Genomic DNA, 22,944 nt, shown 5'->3' on the forward strand with positions numbered 1-22,944 from the left:
TCCCCCCCTTCCTCCTATTCACGAGGCTCTGCAGCTTACATTCCCTCAATCTGTCCTCGTACTCCACATTCCAAAGACCACTGACTATCTTTGTGAATCTCCTCTGTACCCTTTCCAACATATCCTCGTCACCATGAAAACCCGGTGACCAAATCTGTGCACAACAATCCATATGAGGCCTGATCAAGGCCTTATACAATGGAATCATAGCCTCTCTATTTCTGCATGTCAGGGTTTTCCGCATCATTGCCATTATTCGATGTGATGTCTTCACAACTTGTGCAATGTGGCCCCTGAATTTCATGTCCTTGTCCAGCATCACACCTAGATCTCTCACTTCTCTGCTTCTGTGAAAGTTTCCCCACCAAGTGTATACTTGGCTTCCCATCGTTGCTTACCAAATCTTAAAACCTTACACTTGGCAACACTGAACTGATAGTTCCACTTACCTGCCCATTCATGCAATCTATTCAAGTCCTCTTGTAAGGCATTAACATCGGCCTGACTGTGCATTGCTCTCCCCAGTTTTGCATCATCTGCAAACAGCTGGATATCACTAGTTAATCTCAACCCAATATCATTAACATAAAATTGAACAACAATGGCCCCAAAACTGACCCCTGTGGCACGTCACTGGTGACCTTTCTCTTTCGAGATACTGTACCCCTATATACAACTTTTTGATACCTATCTGACAGCTAGTCACTGATCCAACACAGGTCTGTTATCCAATCCCATCTCTTTCAATTTAATTAAGAGCTTGTCATGTGGCAGTCTATCAAAAGCCTTTGCAAAATCCAAGTACACCACTGTATATGCATCTCCTCTGTCCAAGGTATTTGTCACCTTGTTATAGTACATAAGTTAGTTAGTGAAACATGATCTCCCCTTAACAAACCCATGCTGATAACCACAGAGAATACTGCTGTTATCAACCCATTTCTGTATCCTACTTCTCACCAATCTCTCCAGGACCTTCACCACGACTCCAGATATACAGACCAGTCTATAATTTGAAGCTACAGCCTTATCACCACCTTTATGCAGTGGAACAATTTTACCCTCCTTCCACTCCCTTGGAATCTGTGCTGTTGCAAAACTCTTGTTAAACAGGCATGCCAATGCTACTGCCAGTTCCCTGGACATTTTCTTAAGATGCATGGTGATATTTCATCAAATCCTATTGCCTTATTAACATCAAGGTTATTTATTTCCTCAAATACCTCCTGCTCACTCACAATTAAGCTATCCTCTCCTATGTCCTCAACACTCAAATTCTGCATGATTCCACCCTGATCAGGATGAAACACACATATAAATTGATCACTGAATACTTCAACAATGTCTTCTGCAGCAGTTACCATTCTACTACTTTCATCCCTTAACCTCATCTTTCCATGATCATTCTTCCTTCTACTTGACACATATCTAAAAAACTCTCTAGGGTTTTTCTTAGCCTGATTTAAGGCTAAGAAAAACCCTAGAGAATTTTCTGCTCATACTCTACTTTTGTTTTCCTTACTAACTGAGTCACTCTCCTGGCTTGTTCTTTATATTCTTCATGTGACTAATTACCATTATTCATATTGTACTTCCTCCAAAGTATTTTCTTTTTCCAGATTTAATGCTTAAGCTCCACATTCATCCATTTTCACCAACCTTATTCAGCCTTTTTGTCTTTGGGATATATTCATACATTGATGCTGTTATGTATTTCTTTGTAAGTTCCCATGCAGCATTTATTTCCTTACTGCTCAACTCCTCGTTCCATGTTATAGCTCGAAGTTGTCTCCTAAGCTTGTCATAATTACCAGCCTTATAATTCTTACTTATTAAAATAATTAAAAGCCTGCATATGACTAGCCACGACACAGGTGATTACTTCATGATCACTTTCACTAACTGGAGGAAAATGTGAAACCCCTCTAACAATTACATCCTCTGATGAAATGATGAGATCTAGAACTCTTGATCCTCACATGCCTTTCTTTACATGCTACCTGAGATAGTTATTTCTCAAGAACTTTACTTTCCTTATTCCCAGATGCTATCTCTTCATTCCAATCTATACCACCATAATTAAAATCACCCATAATAATTACCCTTTCTTTGTTCACTAATCCAAGTTGTTTATACATTTCTTCATCACCACTTTCCACATTCCCAGGCCTATAGCAACATCCAACTAAATATGTCTTCCTCTCGACCTCCACGTTACACCACACTGCCTCATAACCATTGCCACTATTTCCCTCTTTCATGTCTACCTTATGTGGACTTAATTCCCCTGCTATCATCAGCAGCACTCCCCTTCCCTTCCTGTCCTTTCTATCCTGACGAAAAATACTGTACCCTTATAACTAAGATGAAAAGCCAAACGGCTATTTTTTCTGGCGAGGTTGATAAGTAAAGGGGATAAAAATCCCTTATTGTTTTTCAGCCAGTATGCGAAACTAAGATCGAAAACTACGATCTAAACGTTTCATGCCGACGAACTGTTGGCGGATCCAAGCGTAAGTGACCACTTGGTAGTGCCACACCAAGGCAACTCGATGCAAAGGTGCAACTTGATGCAAACACACAGCTCCTAGGTGTCCTAGGAGCTGTGTGTTTTTACATTATGAGAAAATATCAAGGATAGTGAGGGAGCTTGCTCCACCTTTGCATCGAGTTGCCTTGGTGTGGCACTACCAAGTGGTCACTTACACTTGGATCCGCCGACAGTTCGTCGGCATGAAACGTTTAGATCGTAGTTTTCGATCTTAGTTTCGCATACTGGCTGAAAAACAATAAGGGATTTTTATCCCCTTTACTTAAATACTGTACCCTTCCATTTCTATTGCCATTACGATATCATCTTCATTCAACCATGTTTCACTTATTGCAATGATTTGGGGCGAATAAACTCAATCACTGAAACCATTTCATCCCCTTTATTTCTGATACTTCTGGCATTTGTAAACAAACACAACAGTTCATTTTTAGGTCTATAGCCAGTCCTATCCAAGCCATATGTTGGTTGTGATTTCCCCACTATACCTGCCAAATCACCTTTATCACCGACTACCACATATACCTCCTCAGTCTCCACTTCTCCACCCACATTGCAATATACCCCCATCTTCATACACACATTCACTGCCACTTTCAACATTCACTCTCTCTCTGTGCCATGTCCCTGTCATTCTCCCGGAGTTGGTCAACATCTGTATACAGATGTTGACCGGTGACTGCTGGTTTTCTTACAGGATTATAGGAATGGAGAGTAATGGTAATGGCCAGTTTGGTGTAGCATTGTCCATGAAAGTATCTATAAGAAAGGCATAATGCAGAAACAGAGCACCTGTGAAAAAGCTACTGGAGGGAGTATGTGATCACCTATTAGAGGAGAAGGTCACCTGTTAAGTAGACTATCATTTTTGTATACTGTGAAGAATTCTTAGGGCGGTTTTGGGTGCACCAGACTAAATATGACAAATTCTAAGATTTGTCAAGGTTTGAGATTTAAAATTTTTAGAAGTTGAGCAGGGAGAAGTAGTGTTTTGAACAGAAACCAGTATCACAATTTTTAGAGGCCGAGGTGACTATCAGTGTAATCTGCTTATGTCAGAATCTGAATGTGAAAGTCAGCAGAAGAACAGCAGTATAGTTCCATTGCAAGGAAGCTTCAAAACAGGTAGCAAACTGTAGCCTAATCGGTATTTTATGAGCAGTGGTAATGGCATTAGCAAAGTTGGTCAGAGACATTATTCAGGAATGAGGGGATAAGAATATGATACTCTGTGGTGAGCAGCATAGCTTTGTGAAGGGTAAGTCATGCCTTAGTAATTTAGTAATTTACTTACTTTTTATAATAGAGCAACAGTTGAGTGGATAAAGGGAATTGCTACATGGTGATACTACTGGACTTTGTAAAGCCTTTTGACAGGATAATACATGGAAATCTGTTGCACAAATAGTAGCAGATGGGGGATTGATACGAAACTGGTGATATGAATGCAAGAATGGCTGATGGATGGCTAATGAATAGTTACTTTATGGAAGAAAAATAATCCAGGAGATTTCAGGAGGCTGCTGTTGTACTGCGGGATCTTATTTGATTTGTGCCTTTATTTTTATTTATTCATATGGGGTTTTTGGAGAGAAATATTCAGTTGTTTGTTGATAATCAAAAATTGTATAGCGTAATAGTTAATCAAGGTGATCTTAGAAAGTTTGCAGAATGATTTAAACAGACTGATAGTATGGACATAGGATAACAGGTGCCAGTTTAATGTGAAAAAATGTAAAGTTATAGATATATTATAGTTATAGAGATGGTCACTTGGTTCTGACCTGGAACATCATCCTTACTTTTGATACATCTCCAACATCTCTAAAAGCAGGATATCTCACTGCCTTGTTAAAATGTATGTCCCTAATTCACTAAGATGCTTTAAATGTCAGAAATATGAACATGTCTGTTGTAGCCCTACCACCTGTGTCTGATGTGTTAGTAAAGATCCTGATAACAAATCTTGCTCTACAGAGAAAGCTAACTGCCTCAACTATCAGGGAGATCATTCAGCTTATTTTCATGCATGTCAGAAATGGAAAGATGAAAAAGAAGTACGGAAGATTAAAGCAGAACAAAATATATCATATCTGGATACAAAAAGAAAGTTAGCCACTACCACACTTGTCCTGAGATCTTTGTATGCTGAGAAGAAGACAGTTAAGAAAATGTCAACAGCAAATCAAACTTATAAGTCTATTCCACCAGCTGATTTATTTTATTTATTTATTCTTAAGGCAAAAGGAATACAGAACGGCTACAGGTCAATGTCAGTCTGGAAAGCCAATTCAAGGCCTCATCCGTCACCTTGTGGATGTCCTGTAGGCCACCACCATGAAATTGGCGCCTTGGGCAGTCGTTCACAATATGAGTAATCGTCTGAGCCATGGGAGAACAATCACAATAAGGGTGGTCTAACAGCCTCCATTTATGTAGTAGGTAGCCACATCTGCCCTGGTTGGTTCTGATCCTGTTGATTGATAACCAAATTTTCCTAGGAATAGCAAAACCAGGCTGCAGAGCACAGGGATCTTCTACCAGGAAGCTGTTTGTTGGGAGATTGTTGGACCAGTATTCTCTCCACATGTCAGGTGTTGATGGCAGGGCAGCTGAAGAGAGTTCATCCATGGACCAGAAAGGCTTTCTAGATTTTAGGCAAAGACTAGGTGGATTTATGAGAGTCTGCAGGGGGGGGGTTGCTCGTTGCTTTATTAAATTCTTTAATCGAGGCTTGTCTTCTTCATATGTTTGGTGGAGCAATGTTAGATAGGACAGGCAGCCAGGAGAGAGAGAGAGGTGCTTCTCACTGTCCCACTAATTGTGTGCATGGTATTTAGCGGGGTGGCTATCATGTTAGTGTGTACACTTCTTTCCCAGACTGGGGCACAATATTCTGCTGCAAAGAATGAGAGGGCTAGTGCAGACGACCTTAGGACTTCGGCACTACAACCCCAGGTTGTTCCAGCAAGCCTTGAAATGATATTGTTTCTCGTTTTAATTTTGTTGGACAGGTTGGTGATGTGCCTTTTGTTGGGAGATTGGGAGAAAGGTTGAGGTGTCGATTTGCCTCTGCATTGTTCAGATGAAATACTGTGGACACAGTTTTTGTTGGATTTGGCTTCAAGTACCACTGCTTGAATTACTCTTCCAGGATTCAGGTCTGTGTTCATGGTTGATTCCAGGTTGGCAAAGGAGGTAGATTGATGTAGGTTTGCTAGGCCATCAGCATATACTTGCTTGAGCTGGTATATGGTAAGTCGTACACGTAGATGTTAAAGAGTGAGGGGATAACACAGAATCCTGTGGTAGACCATTGTGAAGGAATCTGTGCCTGCTCTTTTTTCTGCCAATATGGACCTGGATCTTTCTGTTGGAGAGAATGGATTCAAAAAACTGGAAAGTTTTTTGCACCTTATAATATTTCCTAGCTTTAGGAGGATGCCCCTGATCCAGACTATGTCATAAGCTGATGTTAGGTCAATAAAAGTGGCTCCAGATTTAAGTGTCTTCTGGAAGCCAGCTTCAGTCTGTGTTATCAGGGCCAGGACCTGGTCACAGCAACTTCTTCCTGGCTTGAAGCCAACTTGTTCAATTGGGAGTGCTCTTTCAATGAGTAGTGAAATTCTGATAATTTCACCATACCCAAACTTTACAAATGCAAGTGCTTCTCTGTGAAGCACTCACAATTGTAAGCACATTAATCACACAGTCTCGGTCTCACTCCAGAAACAACTCCAAAAATAGTGCCATTCAATAAGAACTCACTTGTCAAAAAATTATGGCAAGGATATCACTTAAAAATAAACCACTAAACACTTCTACATTAAAAAATGGATACTTTAGCATCCATTGAAAGTATATTAAACTTACCAAATGATCCTGACACATCAGATGATGTATTGAATATTTTTTAGAGGAAGAGATGGACACAGACCATCTATCCCAAAATGATTTGATAAATATAAACCTGAGAAAGTTAAACCCTGAATCTCCAAGAAATCAAAAAGTCAAAACTAATAGGAAAAATTTTTACAATGGAGCTGTTGTGGGATTCACCAGAATATTGACAAGATCAAGATTTTGCTGCACGAACATAAGTTTTTCTATTTTTGTCTGCAGGAAAAACATTTAAAACCCAGTGTGAGGACCTTACCTTAAGGAATTTCACTCTTGTACCCAAGAACAGAACTGGACATTGTGCTTCAGATATCCTAGAACATCTGGTTTCTTGGGCAGTGCTCTGCTGAATTGGTCACTATTATTCTCCCACTCTCCTCCAAAATTATTAAAACAAGAGCCAGTGCTAACCAACACCGTTTTACAGTCCCTTTTGAAACTTACCAAACTAACTTCACTGCCTCCTCTTTCATTTCATCTACTTCTGTCCTTTGGAACAGTCTCCCTCTCTTTGAGTTAAATGAAATTGATCTTGATAACCTTATCTAGCATCTGCCTGAACCTTTTTATGGGTGACTTTAATTGGCTTTATATATATTATTATTATTATTATTCGTGACACCTCCAAGGAGTCCGAAGACTCATTGCGGGAGGACACCTGCTCTTTATTGTATATATAATTATATATATATAATTTTTTTTTAGTTAGGAAGTTTATTCACTTTTTCAGTTATCTTACCTTAGCTACTTAGGTGGCGCATTTTGGAATTGTCAGTTATTGTTTAATTCTAGCTTAAAATGTACTGAAGATGCTTGTGACACATAGGCGAAAATTATACTATTAAATAATCTTTTTACGTGAGTTTTTATTAATTTTGTATTTATATGTCTGCTCACAGTATTCCCTTATTAAAACTTATGCCAATGTATTATGTAATGCTAATTGTGCGTGTTATAATGGCCAGTTTGCCTGATGAAAAACCTGAGTTTCCATGATAAAAAAAATTCTCTACCTCTGTATGAGACCAGCTATCACCTTTAGTTGAAAAGCCCTGATAAAGGTTCTTCGCATCTCAGATGAGATTCGAACCCAGGTCTTTCCCACCAAAGGTAATTGTTGAAACCGGCTGAGCTACAGAGGCTCTTTTTTTGTAAAGGCTTTTGATAGAATGTAACAAACCAAGTTGGTAACTAAATTGGAGCAAACAGGATTGAATGATTAGATTAGATTAGCAAGTCGAATAGGTCACTGGCTGTTAGTAATTATCAGCAGGTTGTGTATGGGAGGAGGGGGGGAATGCAGAATCCCAAAAGAGGAAAGTCACATTGTGTGCCACAGGTATCTGTTATGGGACTATTGCTGTTTGCAGACAATGCAAAATTGAGGAGAATGATGAGGAATCGAGCAGATTTTGTGGCATTACAGAGGACTTGAGTAGACTGTATGAGTGGGCAAGTGAATGGGATAAAAAATACTTTAAGTTTGGTGTTGCACAATGTAAAGTTCTGAAATTGGTATGCAGCAATGGGATACAGGGCATACACTTAGTGGGAAAATTTTGAAGGAAGTTGAGGAGACAAGATTTGTGGGAATGATCATAGACAAGACCTGAAGCTCAGGAGAAATGTTAGACAAGTTGTGAAGTTATTGGATTGTTGCAATGATGTGGAGGACCTTAACATGCAGAAATAAAGAGGCTCCATTGTATAAGGCCTTGATCAGGCCTCATGTGGATTATTGTGCACAGATTTGGTCGCCTAGTTTTCATGGTAATGTGGATATATTAGAAAGTGTCTAGAGAATACTCCTCTAAGTAGTGGAGTAACTGGCTTTTGATGACTTTCTCCATTATTTTGGAGAGGACAGAGATCATGGCATTTGGTAGGTAGTTTGATGGTAATTTTCTGTCACCCTTTTTTGGAATACAATGGATATGAGATTGCTTCCATGCATTAGGATAAGTACTAGATATGTATAATAGATTATAGAGATGATGCAAGACAGGCGTTAGCTCTGGAGCACAGTAGTTTGGAACAATTGGAGAGATGCCAGAAGACATTTTAGTATCCAAGTTATTTAGTAGTTTTCTGATCTTGATAACCTTATCTAGCATCTGCCTGAACCTTTTTATGGGTGACTTTAATTTGCTTTATATATTATTATTATTATTATTATTCGTGACACCTCCAAGGAGTCTGAAGACTCATTGCGGGAGGACACCTGGATTGTCTAAAAATCTATAGGAGATATATGGTGCTTGGATGCTGGCATATTGGAGGTGATTTTTCCATGGCCATCTATTCAGAAGTTCGAGAAAAAAGTGATGTCAAGATGGCAGCTTGATCTTTGGGTAGTAGCAGTGGTGCCATAAAAGTGAGAGAGGTGGAAATGCAGGAAAGCAGAAATTGCATCCAATGTCCTTGGCAAGAAAACTTGCCTCTTGTCAAACATGGAAGCCATGGCTTCCATGTTTGACAAGAGGCAAGTTTTCTGCTGTTGGCATTTATGAAATTGGATATGGATCTGGTGATGACTGATTTGCATATGTTGTGTTTTGCTATAGGCAGAGTATGAAACTGGAGAATTAAAAAATTCTTCTGAATTTTTTCTTTGACTGCTTTGATACATTTCGGTTGAACCAGGGCTAGGAAAGAAGATGAGGATTATGGGTTAAATGAGGATGAAAGACCTTCATACCAGTGAGAATAATTTCTGTGACTCATTTGCAGCCAGCATTAGGGTCAGATAAGTGGAAGCAGTACTCAGATCAAGAAAAGGAGGAGTAGAAATTCCAGAAGCCCAGTTGATTCCTTTGTAGTGCCAGAGGATGCATAGTTGAAAGTGGTTGGGGGAAGGGCATTTTGTAAGAGAGGAGACTCATACAAGATTGTGCTCTGAGTTGCTTAGAGGAGAGGTGATTTCTGTGGTGTATCTGGAAGAAGAACTGGTCAAAGAGAGATTCAGAGTGGAGAAGGTTATCAGGAATTTGAATAGATAGGTGCACACTTTGTGTAAGGTCATTATTTATAGCAAAAACTTCTGCTTCTCATCCTGCTCTAATTGGTGTTGTTGAAGTAGGGTAGCCAGTTGGAATTGTGGATGTTGAGGTTGTCCAGGAAGATGACCTCACTATTTGGATAGCCAGAGAGGGTCAGAAGTAGGGGATTCTAAATTCAACATTCTCTAGCAAACTATGTCAGATTTCACAAAGGCACAGATGCAACCCTTGTAGTGAAAAGAATTGTGAAGTGTGTAGTTTGGGAATTGGATGTGAACAGTAGTAGAATGTAGCTGGGATCTGAGTTTCTATCAGGAATGAGATGTCTGGTCTGGAAAACTGCAAGTGATGGTGAACGTTTATGTTAATGCCATGGATGTTAGTAAAGTGGATATGAAAACGAGTCTTTAGTGGAGAGATTCTGGAATGGTTTGATTGTTGTGACTGGTTGTGATGGGTCTTTTTTTTTTCATGGGATTAGTTTATGACGGAGATTCACTTTTGTTGCAGTGCCACTGTTGTTGTTTGTGAGTCTTCCTATGTTTGATTATATGGAAGAATATAGTAGGGACATGCAGGATATGACATCTATACAGAGAGCAACCAGTCTCTGTGCCATGATATGACCTCTCCAGACACAACCTGGCAGCAGGATTATTATTATTATTCAGGCCTCCATGGAGTCAAAAGACTCATCGTGGGAGGTCCTTCCTAAGAAACACAAAGTCTATCAAGACTCATCGAGGGGAGGTCCCCCCTAAGAAACACAAAGGTTATCATACCACTCCTTAAACTCATTGACCGTTCTCGCTCTCACCACTCCATCAGACAATGCATTCCATGGTTCAACCACCCTCCATGCAAAGAAACCACTCCTCACCCTCTTGCTCACAGATTCCTTTCGTAACTTCCAGGGATGGCTTCTTGTCATCACTCCTTCCCGCTGTTCAACCAAGTGAAAGAACTCCCCAGTGTCAACCCTGTAACCACCTCTCAACAGTTTAAAAGTCTCAATCATATCATCTCTCCTTCTTCTATCCACCAAACTCTGTAGTCCACATTCCCTCAGCCGATTCTCATAACTATCATTGTACAATCCTGAAGCCATCTTTGTTGTCCACCTTTGTACCCTTTCCACAGGTAATTTTTCCCCTTCAAATCCTGGGGACCAAATCTGAGAACAATAGTCCAAGTGTGGTCTGATCAGGGTCTTATACAATGGAATGATAGCAATCCTCTATGTTACCTTCACCACCTTTGCAATATGTCCCCTAAATTTCAGGTTTATATCAATCATCAACCCCCAGATCTCTTGTCTCTTCTACTTCCTCCAGTATAACTCCTCCCATAGAGTATGCAGTGTCCCATCGATGTTTCCCAAACCTCAAGACCTTACATTTTGCTGCATTAAACCCACACTCCCCCATTCATTTGCCCATCTATCTAGCTTATTCAAATCCTCTTGCAGGGCTGCCACATCTACACTATTACTAATGATCCTTCCCAGCTTCGCATCATCCGCAAACAACTGAATATCCCCTTGCAATCCACTGGCAATGTCATTGATTATAAAGGTTAAACAATATAAGTCCCAGTACCGATCTCTGTGGGACCCCACTTGTAACTCTCTACTTCCTTGAAACTGCCCCGCCATACACAACTCTCTGATACCTATTGGACAGCCAATCCTGAATCCATTTGACCAATCTGACATCCAGACCCATGTGCTGCAACTTAAATATCAGCTTATCATGTGGCACCCTGTCAAATGCCTTCGCTAAGTCTAAGAAAATGGCAGTATATGGCTTTCCCTCATCTAATGCTCTTGTAATGTTATCATAAAAGACTAGCATATTGCTAAAACAAGAGCACCCCTTCACAAATCCATGTTGACTCTCACAGATAACATTACCCTCATCTGCCCAATGCTGTATAAGGTCCTTCAATACTTTCTCCAAGATCTTACTAACTACTGATGACACACAAACTGGCCTATAATTAGACACTCCCAGTCTGCTACCGCCCTTATGCAATGGCACTATCTTACCTTCCTTCCATTCCATGAGCACCTTTCCCGCAGCCAGACTTTCATTGAAAAGCCAGGTCAAAGGCACTGTCAGTTCCCTAGCACAGTCTCTCAAAACTCATGGTGAAATACCATCCAGTTCCACAGCTTTACTGACATCTAGAGTACTCAGTATTTGAAACACACTCTCCTCCTGTACTTCTAAACCTCGAACCTGCCCAATCCCTCTCGTATTAAAACTGACTCCTCCAGGATGAAATACTCCAATAAAGTGTTCATTGAACAATTCCACTATGTCCTCAGCATCAGTCACTCTATTCCCATTTTTATTATGTAGCAGTTAATCAGGAAACCTTCTAACTTGTTACTGACAGGTTTGGGCCCTGTGCACTAACTGGTGGCTAGCCTCTGGTACCACCATTTTAACTGATGTATGCTCAAAATGGTGGTGGTTATGGGTCTCTGAGTATGTTTGTCATGATCTGAGGGTATTATTAACACTGCATGGAGAAGAGAGCAGAGGGCAGAAACCAGATCTCTGCTCTGGAGACCAAACATGGCATATGCCACTTCAGACCTCCAATAAGCATCTTCTCAACCTTGGAATACATACAAACTTTGCTTCTGCTACATAGTTCTTAAATAACACCCAAGCTGCATTGATCTTCTTCCCACTCAACTTCTCATTGTATGCTACAGCTGCAAGTTGTCTCCTGAGCTTCACATAATCACTAGCATTATAATTGCACTTATATCCTTTCCCCACAGATGTCCTCATATGCCTGACTACCACCCAGGTAATCACTTCATGGTCACTCTCATCAACCAGATGTTATTCTCTGATGAAATCAGAGGGTATCATCAGATCATATCTTCGGATGAAATCCAAGATCCTCAATCTTCTCATCCCTTCTGTTACTACATGAAAGAGTTGTTCTTCAGAATCTCAAGAAATTTATTTTCTTTACTTCCAGTTGTTGGAAGCTTTTTCACTTTTTCCCAGTTTGTATTTCTATAATTAAAATCAGCTGCAGTGATTACCCTTTTCTTATTTGCTTGACTAATTTGCTTGTACATCGTATGGTTACTATTCTCCACATTACCAGGTCTGTAGTAACATCCAAGTATTCCACTCTATCAGCTTTGTTTTACACCACACTAACCTCAAACCACTGCCATTCTTCCCCCTTTCCCTTGTATGGTCATGACTTCTGTCTGCCATCAACAGCACTCTAAATGAAAAACATCATAAGCTTCCATCTCTATTCCTATCAGATTGTCATTCTCATCCAACTGCATCTCACTTATTCCAACAATTTTTGGAATTTGTTTCCGATACTCCTAGCATTCATATACAAACATAACAGTTAATTTCTGGATCTACAAGTTTCACTGATACCACTTATTAGATGTGACTTCTCCATGACTTCCTCAAGCCATTCCTCTCTCTCATTACTCATCCCAGAACCTTCTTCAAACTGAACTTTTCCCATACATCCTAGGCCACCCTATTTCTTTCTTGTCTATCTGCACATTCACTTCATCTTTGAGCATTGCTCTTTCTCATGATGTGTTCCGCTGTCTGTCCTGAATATCCCTTTTTCCCTATCTGCCTTGCTCAGTGAGCAAGGCAGATTCTCTACTTTCATGTTACCCACTTCTCCATTTGTAAGCACTACTTCAGTTCTTCCTTCCTTACTCTAATGCTCTTCCACATTATTTTTACTTGCTCAGATCCATTCTCTTCGCATTCATTACTCTCCCTTCCAGCAGCAGCAGTCCTCTTCAGATGATTCGCACTAAAACTATTCAAATGCAGTCCATCAGTCATACAATTCTTCAAACTCATCCCACACATTCACAAACTGCACTCCTTTCTCTTCACACATTTCTGTACATATATCATTCATAATCTTTACTTTCTACCTCATCAATGGGCAACTCTGATTGCCTCTTCTATCATAGTATTAGCTTTTATTTTTCTCAACAACTTTCTGATATCCAGTCTTACATTCTCCTTATTTCCAGCCAAGTCATTTGTTCCTAATACCACTATCAGCTGTTTTGCTTTCTTACTTCTCACGTCCAATGCCTGAATCACTCTATTCATTTTACCCTCGTGGAAAGCAAACCTTGTGCACCTCTTCCTGTTCACCACACCTCTAATAATAAAATCCCCATACAAATACCTCCTTCATGACAGCATCATTCATTTCGATCTTCTTCACTCTTCCATACATATCTTCAATTCTCTTCATTTCACTCTGCATCCACTTTATCTCTTGCTTCATCTTTATCAATTTGTCTTTCAAATCTTGCGTAATTTTTTCCTACCATTCACTCTTGCTATTCTTACTGTCAGTTTTATTATTATTATTATTATTATTAATTTTATATTTATTTTTATTAAGTTTTACCTAATCCAGAAGTGTTGCTTTACAGACCAAACATGGAACTTTTTTTAGGCACTTCAGACATCCAGTAAGCAGAACAGTTGTCTCACACTGTATATCTCCCACCTAACACTCACTAAACATCCTTTTCATGACACAATCTGAACTGCCAACCTCCTGGTTGATGGGTAGCAGTGACCCATCTCTTGATTATTAATGAGCGCCTCCATAGCACAATTGGAAGAATGAAGGTATGTTGCACCCTTCGATTAGAAAAGGCCTAAGTTCGATTCTTGTCATGATGGGAGGAATCTTTATATGGACTTTTTCAATTGAAGGTGAGTTAGCCGATTTCATACGGAGGTGCAGGGTTTTTTCTCCTGGAAACTCGGGTTTTTCATCCCGCATACAAACAAATCGGCCCCTTCAGAACACACGCAATTTACAGACAAAAAATACTAGCTGTGGTGGTTGTGAGCAGTAGATGGCATTGATGTAGGTGATTGGTAGTAGAGGTTCTGTGTAGTAGTGAAGACAGAGAGTTGTACAATAGGGGTCCTCCCACGATGAGTTTGGACTCATCGTGGGAGGACCCCTTGGAGGTGTCACGAATAATAATAATAATAATCCATCTTTCATTAGTTCACTCCATTCTTTCACAGATTTCCTTTTCTGCTGCTGGAATTTTTTAGAAATGTTTCACTTGTCACTATTCACAAAAAAAATAAATAAAATAAAATAAAAACCTAAATTTTGATCTTATTTTGTTCTCCAAAATATTCTTCAATGGTATGCTGATAACCTCATTAATTTTAATGGTTGTAAAACACAATCTTGTCTTGTTTCTCACAAAAAAAACCTGCAAGTTTTTCTTTCTGTATCACCTAGATCTCAGGGCAAGATGATATTTCTCTTTGCAATAACTACAGCATCCAGTATTTCTTCAAATATTTCCATGTTCATTAGAAATGGCATTGGTTATTGATATGGGGTCATATTAATGGCCAGTCGTCTGCATTACAGAGCATAGTAGAGCATAGCATATGTAAGCATTCCTTCAATTCCAAATTCTGGCAAACCTTGTTTGTAAGATTTCTGTGTTTTTGTATCAAAACAGTTTTGAATGTAGTAACAAATGTTATTTTAATAGAAAATGAGTTTTAATTTTAGTACTAATGTTATAACATTTTTATTTTATTTAATTTTTTTTTCTCATTTTGTTGTATTTAGGTTCCCAATCCAAATTGTGCAACAGAATATAAGAAAGGATACGTCATGAGAAAATGTTGTTTGGATCCAAGTGGAAAAAAAAGTTTGTAAATAACTAGTGGTTTATAGGTATTTTATGCATGCTTGCATGCACGTGCACACACACATGCAGCTTTAAGCATAATCTGCAGGACATTAGTTCATTAGTTGTTGTCATTTGTTGTCATTTACATGAATAGCTCAACTTCTATACATTTAATCTATTATGCATGAAAAAGCTGTGATTCATGTTAACAAATCAATAACAGTTGAATAAGAACTTTAAGGCAAGTTCAGAGAATGTAGATCATTAAATTTTATATGTAACTTTTATGTAGTAGACAATTTCATGGAATTAAATATTTTCAGGTTCGTTGTGTTTAATAATTATGCTAGAATCAAGAAAGAGAGAGAGAGAAAAAAACATACTTTATTGAAGTATTATGTAATAAGTGTATGCATTAGCATGCTTTATTGTTTGCATGCATAAATTGAAAAGCCCTTGTAAAGATTCGTTACATCCTAGATAGAATTCAGTCCTTTTTTTTTTTCCTTTTCAATCTGAGACTTCATTGTTAATGACAGCTACAGAAGCACTTTATTGAATTATTTATCTATGGTAATATTATTCATTTTCCTGTCATACATGTTGCATTCCCTTACCTATGGTACATGTTGCATATTAATATTATTCCCTTATCTATGGCATGTGTTGCTAAATATGTCTTAAAATGATATGTCTCAGATGTGACACAGACCTTGCTATAAAATGAATCTGATCATTTATTATATATATATATATATACACACACATATATACTTATGAGGTGACAATTTAATTCCCAGAATGCACCTATAAAAAAACCTACTTTTGGAACTATACATTAGTGGCTATTGTTGCTTTTGAAGCAATCCCCTTGTGTATTTATATACTGGTTTAGATGGTGTTCCCATTTTTGGAAACAAGCCTGGAACTCTTTTTCCAGAATATTCTTGAGTTCTTTATTACATTATGCTGGATATCAGCAATATCAGAAAATCTTTGTCCTTTTAGTGCAGTCTTTAATTTTGGAAACAGCCAGAAATCACAGGGAGCTAAGTCGAGCAAATAAGAAGGATGACCTAATTCGGTAATCGAGTTTTTGGCCAGAAAGTCTCTCATGATGAGTGTACCATGGCTTGGCGCATTGTTGTGATTTCTTTCGAAATCTTTCACATACCCAATTCTTCTGTTAAAATTACTCTGTTTCTCAATTCATTTGCAATTCATCAGCCATTAATTTGCACACTTAATCGTCTGTCAGACTGTACCAAATCTTGCACTCTGTTCATATTTGCGTCCATCATTTTTGTTTTTGGCTGCCCACTTCTGGGATTGTCGTTCACATCTTCTTGCCCACCTTTGAATGTCTTATGCCACTCAGAGACACTTGATTTTTTCAGAGAATCCATGCTATATGCCACTTTCAACAGCTCCAACTTTTCAGTAGCAGTTTGGCAGATTTTCACACAAAATTTGATGTTAACACTCTGTTCCAAATTTTGATCACACATTTTTACGCAAAAGTTTACATGCTGATCTCTATTGTTTTTGCAATAGCCAACAAGCAAATGGCTCTATCAGCTTGAGGTTATGCATGTATTAGTTAAAAGATGTACAAACACTATTACTTACATGACTCCAACCAAATCACCACACGAGCGACACAACACGGCCATTCCGGGAATTAAATTGTCACGCCTCATATATATATATATTTCTTTGCCCACTATTTACATCTACAGCATATTATTTCTTTACATCACCTTTTTCACTTGTGTCCAACAATTAGAACACACACCTGTTCTTTTACTTGTTTCCAATGGCTTCAATTTTTGGTATTAACTATAAAGACAGTAGTCACTGTGGCTAATGAAATATGCTGGTACTAAGAATGAGCTCTATTTCTGAAGATTACAGCTGCAAATTCAGACAAATCAGCTTGTGACAGTTTGTATAACTGATGATTTTGAGTAGAAAGTAGGTATGCCTTCATTTAAAATTACATGCAAAGGAGTCATGTGGTGGCACTCAATAGGATAAAATGCAAAACACTACTCTAAGCGATTAAAGGAAGTTGTTTAAAGGAAACACTTTTCATGAAGGAATAAAGTTGCAAATTTAAATGTCTTGCAATGTCTCAAAGACATCATTTAGATGGTTTCAGTGTGGGGGGAGTGGAATTACTGGAAAGCTTGAAAAAGGCTGCAAAATGATGATATTGCCGGAGAGTTTGGAATCTCAGATAGCATTGTATCCATTATCTGGGCAGTGTTTCAAACTGATGGAATGTGTTCCAGATTTTTGCTAAGAGAATGTTCTTGAAAGAGATCGATACGGCAGTTCTGGAATCATGGTGTGGGGAGGCATTATTCTTAATGGATGCACCAAGCTACAAGTGCTGGAAAAAGGGACTGTGAACAATATTGCAATGAAGGTCTTCAACATCATGTTCGATTGTTCCATGGTACTGTAGGTGAAGAATTCATTTTTGGGATACAATAAGGAAGGACACACACACACTGCTGCTGAACCCCCCCCCCCCCTACAAAGTGTTGTTACACTTTTTGGACGTCCTTCACGTGGATCATCTTCAAGGCTGGTACGACCATGTTTAAACTTTGTAGCCCATTTCTTAATTGTCAAAAATGAAGGAGAAGAGTGCCCATAAACTTTTATGAACTTCGAATGAATCTCTTTTGCTGTTAAACCATCTTTTACAAAGAATTTTATAACAGCACAATACTCAATTTTATCCATTTCAAGGGATATAGACAACACTTTTGCTTCAGACAGCTGTATAGAACAAACTACTAGATTGAATGACTTGCATTTTCACATGGATGCTTATGACAGATGTACCAACTTAGAAAAAAAAAATCTTGTTGATAGCGTTGCCATCTATGGTCGAGGCCGGGAACTTTTCAGACCACCCTTGTATATCCTTTAATTCTGCAACAGTTGTTTAAGAATGTCACATGAAAACATTTCATCTTGGAAATGGGATATTGAAAAACAGAGCATATTGGCATAAGCATGTTGGGGGGGGGGGGGGGCAGCACAATTTTTGTGAAAACATGATGGATGGTTACCCTAAATTATGTGACATTTATGCCATGTCTTTTGGGTTTTCAAGCCAGTCAGCCCTTTATTAACCTCTTGCATTTCTGGTCCAATACCCAATGTTGACTTTATACTTTCTGTTTATGACCCTTTTCTCAATTTACCCGATAGCTAATCTTTAATGGGTTGACTGTGCCAATAACAGATCATTATCTACATATATTTGAACACATACATTACATGCTGTCTTCTAAAGCCAGTCTGCCACCTATTCTAGCCAACAGCTGCCTTGTGTTATTAGTTGTACATTATTATTGTACTAATGGATTCTATTTATCATAGAGATGCCTGCAATATTTGCTGCATAAGAGTACTTGGGATAATGTATACAGTATATCTGCAATTTCTTTTTATTCTTTTTAATAGCTGCCTAACTTCAACACTGTCTGCCTTGGAAGATGTAGGTTAATTATTATTATTATTAACACTAGACCTACATGAAGTTAAAGACTCATCATTGGGGTACTTACACACAAAGCTCATCAAACTGTGCTTTAAACTCATTCCATGTGTCCACAATACAATCCACTCACCACCTATTTTCTATGCTAAGACCCTTCTCCCTGGTTCCTTGCTTGCAGTCTCCTCGTTACAGTTTTCATGGATGGTCCCTTGTTCTACCTCCATCTCCCATTCTATGAAAAATTTCTTGCCTATTAACCTGGTAACAACCTTTTATCATCTCAGTCATATAACAAGGATATGAAATGGTTGTGGGAAGAAGCAAGATTGAAGAGTGAGAAAATAAAAATCATTAGTATATTATCCAGATATAATGGAAATGAATTATGAAGAAGGGCTATGATGGCAAATGATTCGATACTTGAGCTGTATAGAAGGAATGGATGCGAGTTTTTGGATGTGTGGAGTGAGTTTGAGGGAAGATTGAATTTGTATAAGAGGGACAACCTACACTTGAATGCATTTGGCATCAGGAGTCTTGAAAAATTATTAATTGATATGAGACTTAACACAGAATCATGGAAACTGATTTTCTGTGTTAGGATCTTAATGATAGGATGGTTATTCATTTTAGAAATTATGGACTTTGCAACTATGCTATTAAAAACTCTTTTAATTTCCCGACATTTCGATCTTCATATTAAGATCATCATCTGGAGCATATACAAATATACAGGACAAGCTGAGTTACATTACATACAGTAAGTTAGAGAAACAATGATTAGATCACAGGTTATTCTACTGGCATGACCTCTAGTGAAAAAAAAAAAAATTTAATTATTTAGAAACTACATCAAGCTAAATTCTATTTATGACAACATGAATAAGCATTCTTTCTTATAGGTAGTTCATCATCATCATCATCAAATTCCTGCCATGTACCCTCAAGGGGTGTACAGGATATGACAGTACTACATCAAAAAATTACATCATTACTAACTTCCTATCTACAATTTTCCTCCAAATCAGTCTGTTACTTGTCAAGACTCCAACATTATCAGATCTTATATTTCTATCGTCTAAGGCACTTTGTACCGTATCAATCCACCTATATCTTGGTCTTCCTCTGGGTCGTTTTCCTGCCAACCTGGCAGAGAACACTTGTTTTGCTAATCTTTCCTCTCCCATTCTATTTAAGTGACCATACCATCTGAGATTAGCTCTGCTAACGCATTCCTGGATGCTGACAATGTCAAGTTCTTTCCTAATATCCTCATTTTTAATATGATATTGCCATTGATGCCATCTGTTCACGCCTCTAATCTTTCTCAGGACTCTCATATCTGCGGTCTCTAGTCTTTGGTCAAGTGTTTTACTTCTGACCCAGCTCTCAGATCCATAAGATAAAACTGGTTTGAACACAGTCTTGTATACAGCTAATTTAGTGTTCCGACTAATTTCTTTCTTATTCCATATGAATTTATTCAATTGACTTCCCACGATACCAGCTTTGCTGATTCTGTTGTCTATTTCTATATTTAGTTTGCCATCTTCAGTAAAAATTGTGCCTAAGTAGCTGAAATGTTTTACTTGTTCCACAGGTTCTCCATTCACAACACAGTTGACATTTTCAATGATTCTGCCTATTTTCATTGTCTTTGTCTTTTTATTGCTGACCTTCATACCATATCTATTACAACAGCTATTCAATTTAGTCAGAGAATCTTGCAGACTTGTAGCGGATTTATTTAGAAGTATAACATCATCCGCATAAAGCAAAGAGCTGACATTAACATCTCCAATTTTGATATCAGGTTTAATACCACATTCCTTCATAATGTGATCCATATAGATAATGAATAACAGAGGGGATAATGTACATCCTTGTCTCACACCAGATTTAACATTAAACCATCTTCCTGTACTTCCTTCAATTCTAACTGCTGACTCACAACTCAAATAAAGACTAAGTATTGCTTGATATAATGCCCCATTGACACCATATAACTGCAGCGTATTGAATAGCTTCTCTCTTGGCACCTTGTCATATGCCTTTTCCAAATCGACAAAACTTAAATACAGATCTTTGTTATATTCCCATGCTTTCTCGACTATTTGTCGTAAAGTGAAGATCTGATCCTGACAGCCTCTATTTGGCCTGAATCCAGCTTGTTCTTCACCAAGCTTTTCTTTCACAATTCTTCTTTCTTTCAGTAACAATGATGTCCTATTTTTAGCATTACAATTGTTATTTTTGATTTAGGATCCTGGATTATCTATAGTCCTGTTTATAGTTACTCTTAGAGAGGAAGGTTCAGTGGGTCGAATATGTGCCTTCCATATGTTTGAGATTTTCAGACTATCATTATTGTTCAGATTGAGGTGGTTGATAATAATCTCACGGGTTTCCTTAAATTTGCGTTCATACTATGTTTTGGTGTGATGTAAACAACTGGTGCTTTTCCAGTCAATTCTATGTATTTCAGGGCATGATCAGAAAGGCCAGCTTCACCATAATTATTATATTTAATGTGTCGTTTATGTTCTTTTTGTCTGATAGGAATTGTGCATCCTGTTTCCCCTATATATGATATGTTACAGGTGCAATAAATACGGTATACTCCAGGGTAGGCCAGCGGAGGGAGTGGTTTTTTGGATGAGTTGAGTAAGCGTCTTAATTTTGCAGGGGGTTTAAAGGTGTCTTTGAGGTTGTATTTTTGTAGTATTCTGTTTATTTTATCTGATGTCCCTTTAATGTAAGGAATGGTTATAGTTTTATTGTAGTCTGTTTTGTCTTTGTTTTTTATTAAAGTCTTGTAGAGAATTTTGTTAATAGCGTTTTGGCTGTAACCATTTTTTTGAAAAGTATTGCTGATAACTTTAAATTTGTCTTTCAGTGCATGTTCACTGGAAAAGATCTTCAGAGCCCTGTTTTTTAGAGTATTAATGATACTAAGTTTTTGTGTTGGGTGGTGGTGTGAGTTTATGTGTATATATTGGCCAGTAAGTGTTGTTTTCCTGTAAACAGTGAAGGAAAGATTGCCAGAAGGAAGATGTGTGACAAGTGTATCTAGAAATGGAAGTGTGTTCTGTTTTTCAATCTCAATTGTGAACTGTATGCATTTGTGTTGTTTGTTAAAGGGACAGCAGATAAAATAAACAGAATACTACAAAAATTCAACCTCAAAGCCACCTTTAAACCTCCTGCAAAATTAAAAAGCTTACTCAACTCATCCAAAGATTCACTCCCTCTGCTGTCCTACCCTGAAGTATACCGTATTTATTGCACCTGTAACATACCATATATAGGGGAAACAGGATGCACAATTCCTATCAGACAAAAAGAACATAAACGACACATTAAATATAATAATTATGGTGAAGCTCGCCTTTCTGATCATGCCCTTGAACACCTTACATAGAATTGACTGGAAAAGCACTAGTTGTCTACATCACACCAAAACATAGTATGAACCCAAATTTAAGGAAGCCTGTGAGATTATTATCAGCCACCCCAATCTGAACAATAATGATGGTCTAAAAATCCCAAACATATGGAAGGCACATATTCAACCCACGGAACCTTCCTCTCTAAGAGTAACTATAAACAGGACTATAGATAATCCAGGATCCTAAATCAAAAATAACAATTGTAATGCTAAAAATAGGACATCATTGTTACTGAAAGAAAACTACCTATAAGAAAGAATGTTTATTCATGGTGTCATAAATAGAATTTAGCTTGATGTAGTTTCTAAATAATTAAATTTTTTTTTTTTTTTCACTAGAGGTCATGCCAGTAGAATAACCTGTGATCTAATCATTGTTTCTCTAGCTTACTGTATGTAATGTAACTCAGCTTGTCCTGTATATTTGTATATGCTCCAGATGATGATCTTAATATGAAGATCAAAACATCGGGAAATTAAAAGAGTTTTTTATAACACGGTTGTAAAGTCCATGTTTTAAAATGAATGCTGATCACCATGCAACACTAAAAGAAAGGAATAGGATGGTTATTATTTTTGAAATGATTATGAAGAGCAGACCACTCTGCATTCTTCTGGTTCAGACCCGTCAAAACATGTGTAAAGATGACTGCATAAGTAAGGAACTAGATAAGAAGAGAAATGTGCGAGTTGTTTGTCAAACCGTGTCATACTGACTATAGACAAGAGTATACAAAAGAGCATGCTGGCAACTTATTATGTCTGTACACGAATGCTAGAAGTATCAGAAACAAATGAGTAGAGTTTGTTGCC

At 38.0% G+C, this 22,944-nt stretch overlaps 1 protein-coding gene across 1 annotated transcript in view; it reads left to right on the forward strand.

The window, feature by feature from the left end:
- The window catches only part of LOC150096287 (uncharacterized), a 438,969-nt gene that overhangs the window by 188,146 nt on the left and 227,879 nt on the right, over positions 1-22,944 (forward strand). The window contains exon 6 of the mRNA XM_090409023.1: positions 15,100-15,181. Coding sequence (XP_090265149.1) covers positions 15,100-15,181 — 82 coding nt within the window. The remainder of the gene's footprint in view (positions 1-15,099; positions 15,182-22,944) is intronic.

Source organism: Typopeltis vanoorti, chromosome 19 (assembly GCF_054136105.1).
Source record: "Typopeltis vanoorti isolate ZY-2024b chromosome 19, IOZ_Tvanoo_1.0, whole genome shotgun sequence".
NCBI lineage: Eukaryota > Metazoa > Arthropoda > Arachnida > Uropygi > Thelyphonidae > Typopeltis > Typopeltis vanoorti.